This window comes from Ischnura elegans, chromosome 4 (genome assembly GCF_921293095.1).
Source record: "Ischnura elegans chromosome 4, ioIscEleg1.1, whole genome shotgun sequence".
Taxonomy (NCBI): Eukaryota; Metazoa; Arthropoda; class Insecta; order Odonata; family Coenagrionidae; genus Ischnura; species Ischnura elegans.
The window spans coordinates 54,462,949-54,478,644 of record NC_060249.1 but is presented as its reverse complement, the minus strand read 5'-3'; the positions used below and the strand labels follow the sequence as shown (position 1 = coordinate 54,478,644).

Below are 15,696 nucleotides of genomic sequence, written 5' to 3'. Positions count from 1 at the left end.
ATTTTATGTGCAAAAATGTTGGATAGGCATTACAAGTATGACCTCGGCAGATTTATTAACTGTAAAGATGGATCAATTACCTCAGCTCAGTTTATAGTTCTTTCTAGTCGAACAAATCGATACCTTCACTGCAAAAACACTGAAAAACAAAAAAGGCAGCAAAAAACCAATCCCAGCATTATTCCCTTGAAAAAAGTCACCAGTGGTTGGTCGCGAGACATCGGGGCAATCTCCATTACAACACGCGGCATACACCCGTATGTGACTTATTTTTAATCATCATGAGCCGCGAAAGCTTCAATCAAGAAACACAATGGTTCAAGTGCGATCACCTCTCTTTTTATCGATAAAATAACCTATTTTCTAGTAGAGTCGAAATTATGTCCAACAGATGCTCTGGGTGATGATCTATGCCTTGAGCATTCTAGAATTACATGTGTATTTTTGTCATTATATTCAGGTTCATCAATTATTGATTGGTTGACTTCAATGCTAATTGAATAGTTTGTGATTTTTCGTTTGCATTTTTTAAAAATAAGTATCTCTGATTCATGAATCCAGTTAAGAAGCATAATCAATTAGATTTGCATGTGCAATGCATTGTTGCTTTGAATACATTGTTGATGAATTACTGTTAGGTTCGCAGCCGGTTCTGGATCTCAATTTTTGCCTTTGTTTTAATAGTTGGCATATCCATTTAAATATGAGTCACATTGGAGAGCCTGAGCTAGGTGGAAACCTGGCAGCAATTAATCAACATCTTATGCTGGTAAATCTTTTGTTCGTGTGCATGTGGCTATTGAATTTGATATATTTTTTTGCTATTTAGTTTTTTTGTGATTTTTTTTTATCTTGTTCATTGTGGTGATTATTGAAAAGAACTCATAAATATTCCATTGTCCGTAATAAGTAAGCAATTAATGTGCTTCATTTTTTTTCAGCTCTGTTGGGCTATTGGTAGTATTTCAGGGGCCATGTTGGAGGAGGATGAAAAGAGGTTTCTTGTGACAGTGATCAAGGACCTTTTAGGACTTTGTGAACAAAAACGTGGGAAAGATAACAAGGCAATAATTGCATCCAACATTATGTACGTTGTTGGGCAGTATCCAAGGTTTTTGAGGGCACATTGGAAATTTTTGAAGACTGTGGTGAACAAATTGTTTGAATTTATGCACGGTGAGTTATTTTTGCCTTGGGTTTTTTGTGGAAATATAAATCCTCCAATGCTATTTTTGCGTTATCTTTAAGTTTATCTAAATAATCAGTGAGGAAAGTACCTAAATCTAAGTTCTGCATCTTTTTCAAAACTAATATCTCATTATCTTTGTTAACCCTCTTAGTGCTATCTTTCTTCCTGGGGTAATGGCGAGAAATGCGGAGGGTATTTTGATAAAATGTAGCAACTAGGGGAAAAAAACAATAAGAAGCTATTTTATAACATATCCATGTGCTTTTCTTAAATTAATGAGGTTTGAATGTTTATATTGAAAAAATATTTTTACATTTACTGAAATAAGTCTTATGAATGTAATAAGTCATCGCAAATTAAATAATGGACTACACAAGAGGCAATATATTGGCCCACCGCACTAAAAGGGTTAAAAGAAAGTTTTTGTCATTTCTGGTCTTCCATGCTTTTCGCTATAATTTATTTCTTCCATTCACTTTTGTATTGCAGTTGATGTTGACCTTGTTTTATTGCCTAAGTTGAATTGTTCTTTTGTGATAATTGTTGTATTTGATGCAACCCTTGCAGATAATTTGAATATATTTTTCAAGGGCTGTCAACAACTTACCCCACCAATATTTAATTTTTGTTGATTGTGGTAGAGTTAACAAAATATAGGCACCAATATTTTTTAGTTTTTTAATTCGTCGTCTACTTTGGAGCAATTTATATTGCCATTTTTTGTCTTTAGTGATTTTTACCTCTGTTGTCTTTATTGTTGTGTTAAGTGGATCAGTGCATAGGGTCAGACACTCATGCTGAGTGGGTCATTACTTCTCAGCTACTTAAAGCTTATCGCATCATTCTCCAGTAGTTCATTGTTACTCTTTTGATTGATTTCTTCCCTCAATGAGCATTTCTCTCTGGAAGACTAAATGAACTACTAATGAATTATGATATCAATTCATGAAAATGAAAAGTTGGCTGCAACTCTTTGTATTTTACACTTAAGACATATTGGGTGGCAGTGAAAGATTTTTTTCCTAATTTCCCATTAATGTCCCATTCACAGGTTGATGTTTAAAGTACATCAACAATTGAGTGTTACTTGCGGAATGAGATTATGTGCTTCATAGCATTTTTTAGGAAATAAAATTGTGTAAAATAAACTTTTCAAAGTCACCATCAAGTACCCACATTATATAATAGTTTTGTAGGAGAAAAGTAAAAGAATTAACTGGAATTGCTTTGCTTGTGGTAAAAGCAGGTTTTTGGCCCAATGTGTTCCACATACAGTTACAAAGTTTTCAGAAAAAATATACATTAGAGTCTTCAATAAGTGCAACATCATTACATAGTTTTTATTACTATGAAATAAAGTCATGGTTGCAACGAAAGGGGTATGTTAACATATGGTTAAAGAAATGATGCTACAAATTTTTCTATGCTATGAAATTACGAACTCAAGTTGTGGTCCCTACAGCATCGAAAGAAAATAACTAAGTTTGATGCATGTGCAATGAAATCTAAAATGTCTGCAGCACTGCAAACCACAGAGCTTTGCCATACACCCCATGCTTTGTTGGAAGTTCATTTAACCCCCTGACACAGTTACAGTTTACCCTTCCAAAATATCATCTGTGCTTTTGCCATCCTTATCCCTTGCAGTTGCCGCTAGGGAATAGCTAAGTGATATATTCACTTGGTGAATTCTCATTTGCACAATGACCCCCGGACATTACCATGGTTAAATAACAATTTTAAGGGAAAAAGTTATTATGCTTTAAGGATTTATTTAAGGAGTAATGTATTTTTTATGTTCCAACGGGTATATAGCAATGTGCATTAATCTGTGGCTGAATATTTTTCAAAATCATCACAACAGGTGAAATCGATTCCCCCCCCCTCCCCCCCAAATCACCCATAATCGTCGACTTTCCTCATCTTAATAATTAGGGCATGATGAGATCAAGAGAATCAACGTAAATTTTGACGAGGCCTCAAGCAGTAAGTTTTGAACGTGGACAGGGGTGGGATAATCCTGGGTGCCAATCAGCATGACGATAACTGCGGAGAAAGATGATTAGAGAGTGAGGTGAAAGCCCTTGGGCTAAGTGTGCCTCGGTACTGCAATCAATTCCTTAATTCGCTAGACAAATAGTGCAATGTTTGCACAAGGGTCACTGCTGATCTCCACAAAGCTGCCTGCTCTCAGATTGATATTTCTGAATTTTTCTTGTTCAACTGCATCCATTATTATTTCCAGTAAAGGAGTCTGTTTATCTCTCTCCTGTTAATCATTCTGAACTAGGGGATCTTAATTTCCTGGTTGTACCAGTTCTCATTGTCATCTGCACTGTCATTATAATCAAATTCATGGCACTATAACATTGAAGTTGTGTAAAACTATGAAGTGTAATCTTTGAATTTTAGGTCCCATGAACTTTATAATCACGAGAGTCTACTGTAATTTCAAACATTTAGGCTGAGTTTCACTGAATTCCCATTTACTTGCTAACTTTTTTCTCTCTAAATCATTCTCTTATCCATCATATCGATTGCAACTGAAAAGCAGAAAATCATTAGAAATATTTACAAGAAGTCATCATTTTCACTTCCTTTACTGACTCACTCAGCAAACAAAGTAATATAGTTTGTAGTAACTGATCAGGTCTTGTTTGCCTTAATTTTTTAACAATTTTCATTATTATTTGATTCCAACCAGATTAATTTCAATCCCTTTTATTTTTTTCCCAAACATTTTGAATTATTGAGGTTTTACCGATTATAGAAATTCATTGAACATACCAAGATACGATTTTAGATGTCAGCTGAGTAAGTTCTCTTACAAAACTGCTTTAAATGAACAATTGGTGAACTTCTCTTGATCATATAATCTTTTCCACCAAATTTAAATTTATGTTCTACAGTTTTGATGCCTCTGTCACTTATAATTTTGTATTTACAGAGACCCATGATGGTGTTCAAGATATGGCGTGTGACACATTCATCAAGATTGCTCTTAAATGCCGTCGCCATTTTGTGACTGTCCAGATGGGTGAAGGAATGCCATTCATTGAAGAGATCCTTAATACCATCAGCTCCATAATATGTGACTTACAGCCTCAACAGGTAATTATGATAGGTTAAGGAAAGTTCTGTCTCAATTTTATAAAAATTGGGATTTTCCATTAATTATTTCAATTATTTCAAGACATTTACAGTTAACTCTTGATTGTCCAGGCTAATGATTGGGAGGCTTCACAAATGATCAGAATAAGCTGATAATCCAGACTTTCACTTTTATTTCTTGTAATATTCATAATTTACGTAAATCAAACAATATGTTATTATTTATGCTTGTAGTCTGTTATTTTAGATATCTTAAGGGTCTTTCTTTATTCATCTAACTGTGGATGTTTATGGGCAATAAAGCCATTGTATTCATATTCCCACTGTTCCAAATACTCCAGCAAACTCAACATGGCTGTGACCCGTGTGATTGCTAATCCCCTCGTCTCTGCTCCTACTTCCCCTCTGCCTTCACTTCCAGTGCTCCCTCTCCTGATGACCTTGCGAGGTCAACAATTTAGCAATATTAATGTGTGGACTCCGCCAGTCACTTGGTCACCATTTAAAATCTTTAGGTGGGGACATTAGTTTCCCAGATATTTAAAATCATACCTCTTATCCCCTTATTATGACCTTCAAAGGTGAAAAAATGAACAATACTGATCTTTAAAATGCACAACTGACTTGGGTAACCTTAAAACCTAAGCTTTCACATGATGGTTGTCATAAAAGCCCAATGTATACTCTACGACCTTAGACCTCCGTGTAAGCCTTGGAGGTCAATTAGTGAATCAGATGGGTGTTTGGACTACACCACTGTCATGAGCACCCTGAAGAACCTCTGAATCGACAGCTTAGATGGTATGCTATTCTTTTTGCCCACCCCTTTGACCTTGACTGTATGACCTTACACTGTCGCACGCAAGTCGTTGGTAGTTGACTCGGAAAAATGTAGAGAACTCTAGTCGTTTAGTGCATGCAGCGCCGTTTTAGGCAAGTTGACAAACTACAACAAACTTGCGGGTTAGAGCAGTGAAAAGAGTTCGATGTGGTGAAACTAAATTGATGGGGTGAAAAAATCCGAAAATTCCCGGTTTCCCCCACCGGGAGAATCTCAGTGCAGTAACTATTAGAAATCAAGCAAAAGCAAAGAAAGCAAGCGCAGGGTTTGTATAACGAAGACCATAAATCAAAAGTTTCAAAAGAAAATATCAAGTTACAGGAAAACAATAGAATAGTGTTTCACCTTACCTCTTTCTCCCCCACTGACCATCCATCCATCCATCCATCGTTTGACAAAAACGAGAAGAAGTGTTTACAATTTGTCATTTATGGCTAATAACAACAGGCACTTAGTTTGAATCTTCCCCAGGAGATGAAACTACCATAGGGAGAAACTCAGTGCTGTGGGATAGCAGCATTAGGGCATTTCTCACGATATGCTATCCCCCTCCATTCAGCACTCGCCTCACCCACTCTGACGCTTTCCTCTTCTCCGAAATCAAACAAAAGGTCCCAGCTCGTGCAGGGATCGTATTACGAAGACCTTAGCTTCGAAAAAAATATCAAGTTACACGAGAACAATAAAAACGTGTTTCACGCCCTCCCCCCTTTTCTCACCCACTGACCTTTTTCTGCCTACCTGCTTCGAAGTTCACAATCACAAGAAATCACATTTACAGGTGGTCCCCGACTTTCGTACACAATGCGTTCCCAAAAATTTGTACGAAAGTCGAACCATTGACTTCCATACTAATTAGAGGTTACGTTCCAAAAGAGCGGAATATACGTACTAAACCTTTTTTTTTTTTCACGGATTTTATTTCCATTCACTAAATTTTAATAATATGTCTATAGAATTCCTCAAATCATCTAATTTCTTTCGAAAAAAGGCAGAAAATGTAAATAAAAGTTTTAAAAAAACAAGAAATTCGTTGGCTATTGAGTGAAACTTCCTCTTGGCATTTAAGTTGACATTCCACTTATTACATCCACTATAAATAAAATGACATATCAAGAAGCATAACAAAATGTAATTGTTGAACCCGCACTCTGGATACCTTTTAATTTTTACACCAAAATTCAACATTCGGCAGGTGACATTCGTATTCATATATTTCGCATGTTATTCAAAAAAGACAAGCGGAATTCGGGTGATATTTCGTGTAATATCGTTGCTGAAGGTGTACATGAATTAAACAGCACTCAAACGAAGAAACACAATTGGAAAGAAGATCTTACTAGTTTTATTGAAAGCTATTTGATGATGTCTAGTCAACTGTTTTGAAAAATCTCTCCAACGAAGGCTTTCTTCTTCTCTTGATGAAGGAGCCTATAGCAGGCAGTCCGTCTCCCAAATAAATCACCTAGATTGGAGTCAACTACCAACAATTCCCTTCATTATATAAGTTCGTATTATTCGCATATACTGCCATTTGAAATAGTTGAATGTTGGGATGTACAGTAAACATCGTGGGAATTTAAAAAAATTATAGACCAACGTCCGAAAGTCAGAATTTAGCGTACGGAAGTCAAGTAAAAGGTGCAATTTTGAACGTACGAAAGTGCGAATTGTACGAAAGTCGAGGACCGCCTGTACTCGCCAAAGTCTTGGGTTTCCTGCTGCATAGGCAACCTAGTCAAACATTCCCGCATTCATAGTTTTTTTCGTCCATCCCTTTGAAAAACGGTAGATCGAGGTTCCAATGGATACCTTTTTATTAATACATTCATCAAGGGAAATAGAAGAAGAAACGTACGTTTAATATGCTTTGCACAATTCTAGTATTCGAGGTATTCGAATATTCAAGCAATAATTTAATATTCGAGTTCGAGAAATCTGCTATTCGACCCATCTCTAGTCCTAAGCTACTAACCTTTCTTCCAATGATCCTTTATGCACACTGGTAGCCCATATTTAAAGTAGGTAAAAATAAATGGATTTCATTTATGTTAGCTATTGGATTAAAAGAGACCAAAAAATTAATTTTATTCTTGTTTCATTGATATATGCCTCCTAGCAATTAAGAAGTTACATATTTGGAGATAAACTAATTCATTGCTAAAGCCCAGGCCCATCACAGCCTTAAAAAAAAGCTTGGAGAGAGCATAGCCGAGGGTCTTAATGCCGTTGAAATGACTTCTGGCCCACTCACAAGGGGAGACCATGTACCTTGCTCCGCCTTTTTCAATGCCATATTTTTTATGGCATTCGGAATGGTGAACACATCCCTGAACGGATAGTGGTTCCATTGAATGGGCCTTAGTTTGGCTGTAATTAATTAATTTTCCTGCGGTATTTTTAACAAGCCTTATATAATTTCAAAATATCACCATACCCCACATACAGGTGATCGACTCCCACCCGGGGGGGGGGCAGGGTTTGGGGCTTTGTCATGGCTGTTTATTTTCTAGTCTTCATATTGATCATACAGAATCAAATTTTTCATTAACTTTAATTGCAGCAAGCGTAGGCATGAGAGAAATTTTTTATCATCATAATGGCATTTAGGTATTTTAGCGGTGTCATATCAAGATATGAAGGCTACACCTGTTACCCTCCTCAAAAACAAAACAAAAGATTAACTGGGAGCTATAGCAGCAGCCTTTTTTTTTTTTTAATAAATGATATTTGTAGGTGGTCCCATGTAATTATGCTGGATGGGCTACAGAAGATTTTGGGAAGTGGCCAGCACAAGACACATTTGGCGTAATTGTTGATTTTAACCCTTGAGCTGGCGTACAAAGTACGCCAATCTTCGAAAACCAAGGATTTCAACACTGTACTTACATTCTAGGCTAGAATGGCGTCGTGTGTTCTTACAATATACATTGACTGTGTATATTGTGAGTTTTCAAAGCTTGAAGTATTGTAGCTAATTTATTTTTAGATCGGCTATAGGAACCAAAACTCTTGACGTAAGTATGCCGGCCATGTACCTCGTGCTTCGTTTTTCTTGAATGCGGTCGTGTATTCTTACATGCCATTTTGACTGTCCTTAGCGTGAGTTTTTAAATAACAAAATATTGCAGCAAATTTTTTTAGATCGGCAAGAGGAACCTGGTGTATAAATTATGCCGCGCGACCGGCCGTGTACCACCTGTGTACATTTACATCTGGATCACCTATACATGTACAAGCTTGAACTAATTTCTACAAATAAAGATAAATTTGAACAAAGATCGAGTTTTATCACATAAATGAATAAATGAACGTGGACAAAGTATGCCATGCACGTGATAGTGTAAAAATATCAGGTGCGCCCGCTCGAGGGTTAAATAATCAACTTTTATTTCGTCCTATTTGTTCATTGAAATAATATTGCGGAATGGTTCTTTTAGTACGTAGGTTTCAACCCTAGCTAGTGTAGTTGTCATGTCTCCGTGTTCGAAATGACACTTCTTAAATACCTACTTGCCATTATGACGATAAAAAAATTTATCTCATGCCTATGCTTGCTGCAATTAAAATTAGTGAAAAACTTGACGTCGTTTAATCAGAATGAAGAATACAAAATAAACAGTCGTGACAAAGCCCCGAACCCTGCCCCCCCCGGGTGAGAGTCAATCACGATACCACTCCACTACTTGACCTGTATGTAGGGTATGGTGATATTTTGAAATTATATAAGGCTGGTTAAAAATACAGCATGAAAATTAATTAATTACAGCCAAACTAAGGCCCGTTTAATGGAACCACTACCAGTTGAGAGATGAGTTCACCATTCCGAATGCCATAAAAAATACAGCATTGAAAAAGGCGGAGCAAAGTACTAAGTCTCCCCTTGTCAGAATGTTGTGGTCTGGATATTTTTGTGTTTAAGAGGAATATGGCAAATGATTGCTTGAGACCTCATCAGAAATATTATTTTTACACTTCTTGAGTTCATTAATAAGTCCTTTTTTGCCTTTTCTAACGTTTCAATTTTCTTGCTAATCACACTTCATTACACACATAGTGGTGGTCGTTAGGGTATAAACTGTTTTTGAAAATTATATCTTTATTCGATGGGGTAAAATTCATTATATGTATATGATCACCCATTGGCTGATCTATAATGTCTCAAGGATAAAGTAGCTCTATGGTGAGTCACTTTCTCTTGCAGAAGGAACTTTTGTGACCCATATAAGTAGTATGGGCCACAATTGTGTTCCCCCTATTAGATTACTCATGATTTAGTCAAATGTGTAAAAGTTAGGAATTTATCATAAAAGTTGAATTGGTAATGCATCTGAATCATCCATCCATGTGATGTATGTATTGTTGACATTTTCCTTTTTTCTTTTCTAGGTGCATACATTTTATGAAGCTGTTGGGCACATGATAAGTGCTCAGGTGGATCAGGTGGCTCAAGAACACCTGATTGAGAAGTATATGATGCTGCCTAATCAAGTTTGGGATGATATCATAAGTCAAGCTACAAAGGTGAGATTTATGGGACATTTCTTTATGCTCAATATTTTGGTAGAATTTTTCCAGGAATTTGAAAATATGAATGTGGAAATGACTGTAAACAGCTTAGGCCTCTCTGAAAATTATGCCATTGGGGTAGGGATAGGGTTGGAAGGGATGGGACGTAAAACAACTTACCGCTATAGAAGCGGAAAGGGCCCACTGGCTAGTGAAACCCAGCATCAGCAATTAATGTGCCAACGATTTTACCTACTAAAGAGAAAAACCCAGCGATCAAATCGTTGGATAAAAGCATGCAGACAACAGTCAGCAGCGGGAGAAACTCTTGATTGAATTTAGAAGATTAGGTATTTAATGGTTAACCAATTGCAAATTAATCCTTATAGTGCGGCAGGCCAATATATCGGCTTTTGCTGCTCAGGCAAAAAGTGGGGTAGGCCTATATATTGGCTCTTACATAGCACATTATTTAATTTGTTGCATTTTATTACATTGATATATTTTATTTCAGTAAATGTAAAAGTATTTTGTCAATACTAACCAATTTGACATTTAAGTGAAAGTTTTAATTATACAAGTTTTCCGATTATTCGTGCCACCTCTCTCCATCAAAGGCCGAATAATTGGAAGTATGCTGTAAAGATGATTTTCAAATTGCTCAGATATGGAATGAATTGGAACCCCAAAAAATAAACACTAAATGTGGAAAAAAATTAAAAGTGAAAAGCGACTATACTTGCTCCAGCACTGCCCTCGCTATTGGCCATACTCGTTTCAGACCTCTACTCTATGTACCACCATAAGATGAAACAGTTTCTTCAGGTTATTTAGGAGACCCATGAATTGTGAGATAGAAGATGCTTCTTCATTGAAATGTGCTTGTATAATTGTGACTGATTGCTCATATTGCTTTTCTCCGGTAATTCCTTCAAGATAAGCATCTATTGATAATTCGTGAAATAGTCATATTTTATCATCAGAGATAGATCATTTGAGTTCGTTCATTTTTCCATTGCTATCCATCATTACTTGTACAGCAGTGGCAGTGATATAAGTGCAGTTAACTCAGTTAACAGTGAGTGATTTATAAAGAATTACATAAAGAGGGTGACCATGTGAGTAGCTTCCTTACATATAACAGTGCCAATTATCCATTCATCCTGTTCATCATCATTGTTTTGGCATAAGGCGTGGCATTTGGCATAAATTGTCATGGGCGTTCACCAGGGCTCAGTCCTGGGACCAGTTCTGTTCCTTTTATTTATAAATGACCTCCCAGATATGTTTAAATATGTACCAGGTGTACTTCCAGTATTGTACGCTGATGATACCAATGTTTTAGTGTCTGCCACATCAATGGAAAGCCTGACCTTAAAATCTAATGATGCAGCACGTGTCTTACAAGAGTGGTGTAATCAAAATTCTCTCCTCCTCAATGTGGAGAAATCTAATTTAATTTACTTTTGCAACAAGAATAAACAGCAATCACAGATCTCTGTCAAGACTGATGGTAAACCTATTCCACAAAACCTCAGTTCCTCTTTCCTGGGTGTAACTCTTGATAATCAAATATCTTGGGAGGAACATATTCAGAAGCTTCGCAGTAAATTGAGTTCTGTCTGTTTTTTGATCCTGTCTATCCGAAAAACTGTAGATATTGATGTACTATTATCAATTTATTATGGTGAATTCTACTCACATGTAATGTTTAGTATACTCTTCTGGGGCCCTAGACCCAATTCCAAAATAATCTTCAAAATTCAAAAGAGGATACTCCGTATTATCGGCAAGGTGCCTGTTTATGCTCCATGTCGCCCTCTTTTTAAGAAATTCAACATTTTACCTCTCCCCTGTGTATATATGTATGCTGTAATTGTCTGTGCAAAAAAGAATCTTTCGAATTATGCAACAAATAGTGATTACCACTGTCATTATACAAGGAGTTCTACAAGCCTCCATCAAACATTTACAAGAACCAAGAACTCAAGTTATGCACCTTGGCACATGGGCCTACTGCTATTTAACAAACTCCCACCAGAAGTGAAGGGAGTCAAAAACATATATCTCTTCAAATCAAAGCTTCATGAGTTTCTTTTGAAAAAGTTATTTTATTCTGTGGATGATTTTCTTCATCCATAACACCTTGCTTTTTACATGATGTATGGTAATACCTTGTAGTTTTTTGTATCTATGTATTTTTGTACCATAATTGACGTGTCCTATATTTGTGAGAACAAATCGCCGGACAAATAAATTATTATTATTATTATTATTAAGTTTCTGTGCTATGCCATGGTGGAAGATCAGATATTGATAGATGGACTGCATAATTCTTGAACGAATTTGAAAAGGAAATCATTGATGACATAGCTATAAGAACAGGAGAGAAACAGTTCTGGTAAAATGGAATATGAAAAAAAATAACTGAAAAGATATTATGGCATTTACAGTTAAAGGGTAAAACAGAGAGCATCACTCAATTTTAGCACCATGGCATAGCCATTTTATTTATTATGATGTACATGGCTATGATATCATTGATTATCTTTTAAATGTGTCCATTTCTATTGAATTTCTTTTTTTTTTTCAGAATGTTGATGTACTTAAGGAGCAGGATGCTGTCAAGCAGCTGGCTAGCATACTGAAGACAAACGTGAGGGCTTGCAAGGCATTAGGTCATCCATATATGTCACAGCTTGGGAGAATTTACCTGGACATGCTGAATGTGTACAAAGCAATGGGAGAGAATATCACTGCCGCTATTGCCTTAAATGGTGAAGCAGTCACGAAGCAGCCCTTGATTAAAAGTATGCGTGTTGTGAAAAAGGAGACCTTAAAGCTGATATCAGACTGGGTCAGTCGATCAAATGATCCACAATTGGTAAGTATGCTAACTAACTCTGTTTAAAATATTTAAAGCTACCTTAGGTAATGCTTATAATTAGAGGCAAGAATTTGGGGTGAATAAAACTCTCGAATTTCGTCATTAAAAATGACCCATTTCGGGATAAAAAATGGGAAATGGCTCTAAATTTCGGTGTTTAAAAAATATTGACTCATCCAAGATTTCTCAGCCGCCATTTGGTGATACCTTGCATTCACTATATTTATGGCTGTTCTGGAGAAAATTTATTTGCATTTTAATGTATTTACAACAGTTAATAATAATATATTTATTTTACTCTTGGAATGTACATGCATGGTTTTGTCTATAACATACAGAAATGGTTACATAGGTATAACGTAGACATAGGGTTACAATGATTGAGGTACATGCACAAAAATACAGTATTTATTTATTCATCTGAATATTTTGCAGTACAATTAATCTCCAAATGTCAAAGATAACATAAGTTCAACATTTTCTGGTGTCAAAGTTGTTCTACGGTCACTTACAATATTTGTATACGCTGAAAATCCACGTTCACTGTCCACATTAGACACTGGTACCGACAGTGATTTAACACTTGCATGTACAAACTCAGCATGATCTTTTTTTAAGTTGAGTAATTCTGACATGAGGTCAAATTCAGAGCCATTAGAGAGTGCTTTCGTGAGTGCCTTTTTAACAGCAGCATGACCCTCAAGAACCACTTGTGAAGATAGTGCTGCCATTAATGGTAGATGCTTTGAGGCCCTGATAATATCATTATTTGTAGTGGATCTCATGAATCTTTCATCAAAAAGTTGGCCAATAGAATGAAGAAATCCCTTGGCAGTATCTCCATGCTGTAACTGTGAAAGCTTGATTTTTGCCTTCGTAGCTGTATTAGTTAATGCTGCTGTCAGCACAGGTGCAAGTTTTTTTGGGAGATTTTTTATTAGACCAGATGTGTCATTCCCAAAACTACCATCACTTACAATTTTTAGACTATTTCCTATGTCTATTAATTGGCTTTGTAGTTTGTATGAATAAGGATATGCACCCTCAAGGCATTCTAGCAGCTTCACAATCGGTTGACAATGTTCAACAACAAATGCTGCTTGGCACTGTATAATAGCAACCTCTTCTTCGGTCAGGCTACTTAACCTATGTACAGCACTTCCTCCCTCCCCCACCAATGAGAAAAATTCTCGGATATCAGAGAGATACTCATTAACATAAATGACAGCCTTGTGCCAAGAATTCCAGCGAGTAGCTACAGGAGATGGAAAAAGCTTAGCTTTCTTTTCACCCTCTGAATACTTCTGCTGTAAGAAAGCAAGGTATGCATGTTTTCTTTTTCTCGTATTCAGAAATGCACTTTTCACCTGCAGTATACACTCATTTAACTCTTTTAAATTAATCTGAAAAATATTACTCACTAAATTAAGTTTGTGTGCCCAGCATTGTATGTGCACCAGGGACTCAACAAACAGGACTTTCAGGCTGTCAACACACTTTTTCATATATGCAGCAGAATCAGTAACGATACAAGAAACATTTGTTAAAGAAATTTCCAACTTGTTAACAACATCCATTATTGCCCGACCACATTCAGTAGCATTAGCATTGGATAAAATCTTTGCCCCCCCGACATACAATTTGGAGCTGTCACTACATTCTAGGATTTTAATTAAAACTAGAAAAACACACTGCCCTTTTCTATCTGTTGTTTCATCACAGAGAATTGAAACTTGTTGGTCTTTTACTTTTTGTCTCATAAATGCCTCCTCTTCTTCTCGGACTTGAGGGATGTAAGTCTTCCGCATCATATCAGCTGAAGGCAAATCTCCAGCACCTGAAAAAAATACGAAATATTAAATGCAACACAAAATTTCCATGTTATCTGGCCCAGCCCAGTAGTATCTTTTGAATAGAGAAACACCATATTGTCAGAGTTACAGATAGTATACATAATTTTAAGTATAGCAAGGTTAAGTTTAGAAGTTAAAGCAAGCCATATCCAAAGGTTATATGGAAAAAGATCAATATAACTAGCTAAAAAATATAGAGAAAAATTAAATAGTTGCTCACCTGGGATGTATTCACTCATCCACGATCGCAGACTGAGGTTATCTAGTTTTTCTATTGGAATATTGGCTTCCAAAAATGCTTTACAGGTGGCCATGACGAAATAATTTTTTTCTACTCTTGCCATTTTAGAACTTTGGTAGGTTTCTTGGAGTGAAGCTTGCCGTTTCACTGATTGACCCTTCTCCTTCGCTTCTTCTTTGAATTTCTTATGTCCTGCACCCTCACAGTGCTTAGCACAGGTATCTTTACGTGCCCATTCAATTCGGCAGTTGCAGTATTTGCACATTAATATTTTCTTCTGTTTATCAAAAACATAGAAACCTTCACTGCGAAACTGATTTTCGCGGTCAAACACAGTTACTGCTTTCGGCATTTTCCTTAGGTCAATTTACGCAATGTAGGGATGTCTCAAGCCGAGTTCACATGGGAGTGGAATATACGGAACAGACTGCTAGTGGAAAAGCATCTAGCCAATCACAATCTATTCCTTCTATTCCACTCCCGGCTTCCGCGGGGACTACAATGTAATGAACTGACTACAATGTAATCACTAATGTGACATTCGTGCCGGGACAAAGTTAGAAATCGCGCTGCGACAACGAGAAAAAAACAAACGAATATCGCTTGGCGACTGGAGCTCAGACGTTGGCGATATTTTGGTGCTCAGACGTTGAGACCATGGTTGAGACGTGCAACTCGGAAATTACAGCGGTAATTTTCGTAAATTACCGCTGCCCTTGAAAATCATGGCAATTTTGACCACTACCTCAATTGAAAATTATGGAATTTACCCATCTATACTCGGACGAATAAAGATGAGAATACAAGACGGATTATGATTAACATAACTTATTGGATGGTTTGATTCCCAATTAAAGGTCTCTAAGATGTGTAAAATCGTTGGATTTGTACATGTAGAACGCGTCCGATGATTAGTATTGTACGGGTATTTGAATGAATTCAATTGGAAATTTTCCGTCAGCGCTTAAAATGATAGATTTTAATAGTCGGAAGTAGTAATATTTCCTGCAGAAATGAGATAGCAAGTGGGAGCAAGAACAAAACTTATCACGGAATATTTCATTC

At 36.5% G+C, this 15,696-nt stretch overlaps 1 protein-coding gene across 5 annotated transcripts in view; it reads left to right on the top strand.

The window, feature by feature from the left end:
• Positions 1-15,696, top strand: part of LOC124157510 (exportin-1) — a 61,807-nt gene that overhangs the window by 26,705 nt on the left and 19,406 nt on the right. For all 5 annotated transcript variants that reach the window (XM_046532304.1, XM_046532308.1, XM_046532307.1 and 2 more), the window contains 4 exons: positions 942-1,176; positions 4,137-4,300; positions 9,531-9,665; positions 12,244-12,534. In XM_046532304.1, coding sequence (XP_046388260.1) covers positions 942-1,176; positions 4,137-4,300; positions 9,531-9,665; positions 12,244-12,534 — 825 coding nt within the window. The remainder of the gene's footprint in view (positions 1-941; positions 1,177-4,136; positions 4,301-9,530; positions 9,666-12,243; positions 12,535-15,696) is intronic.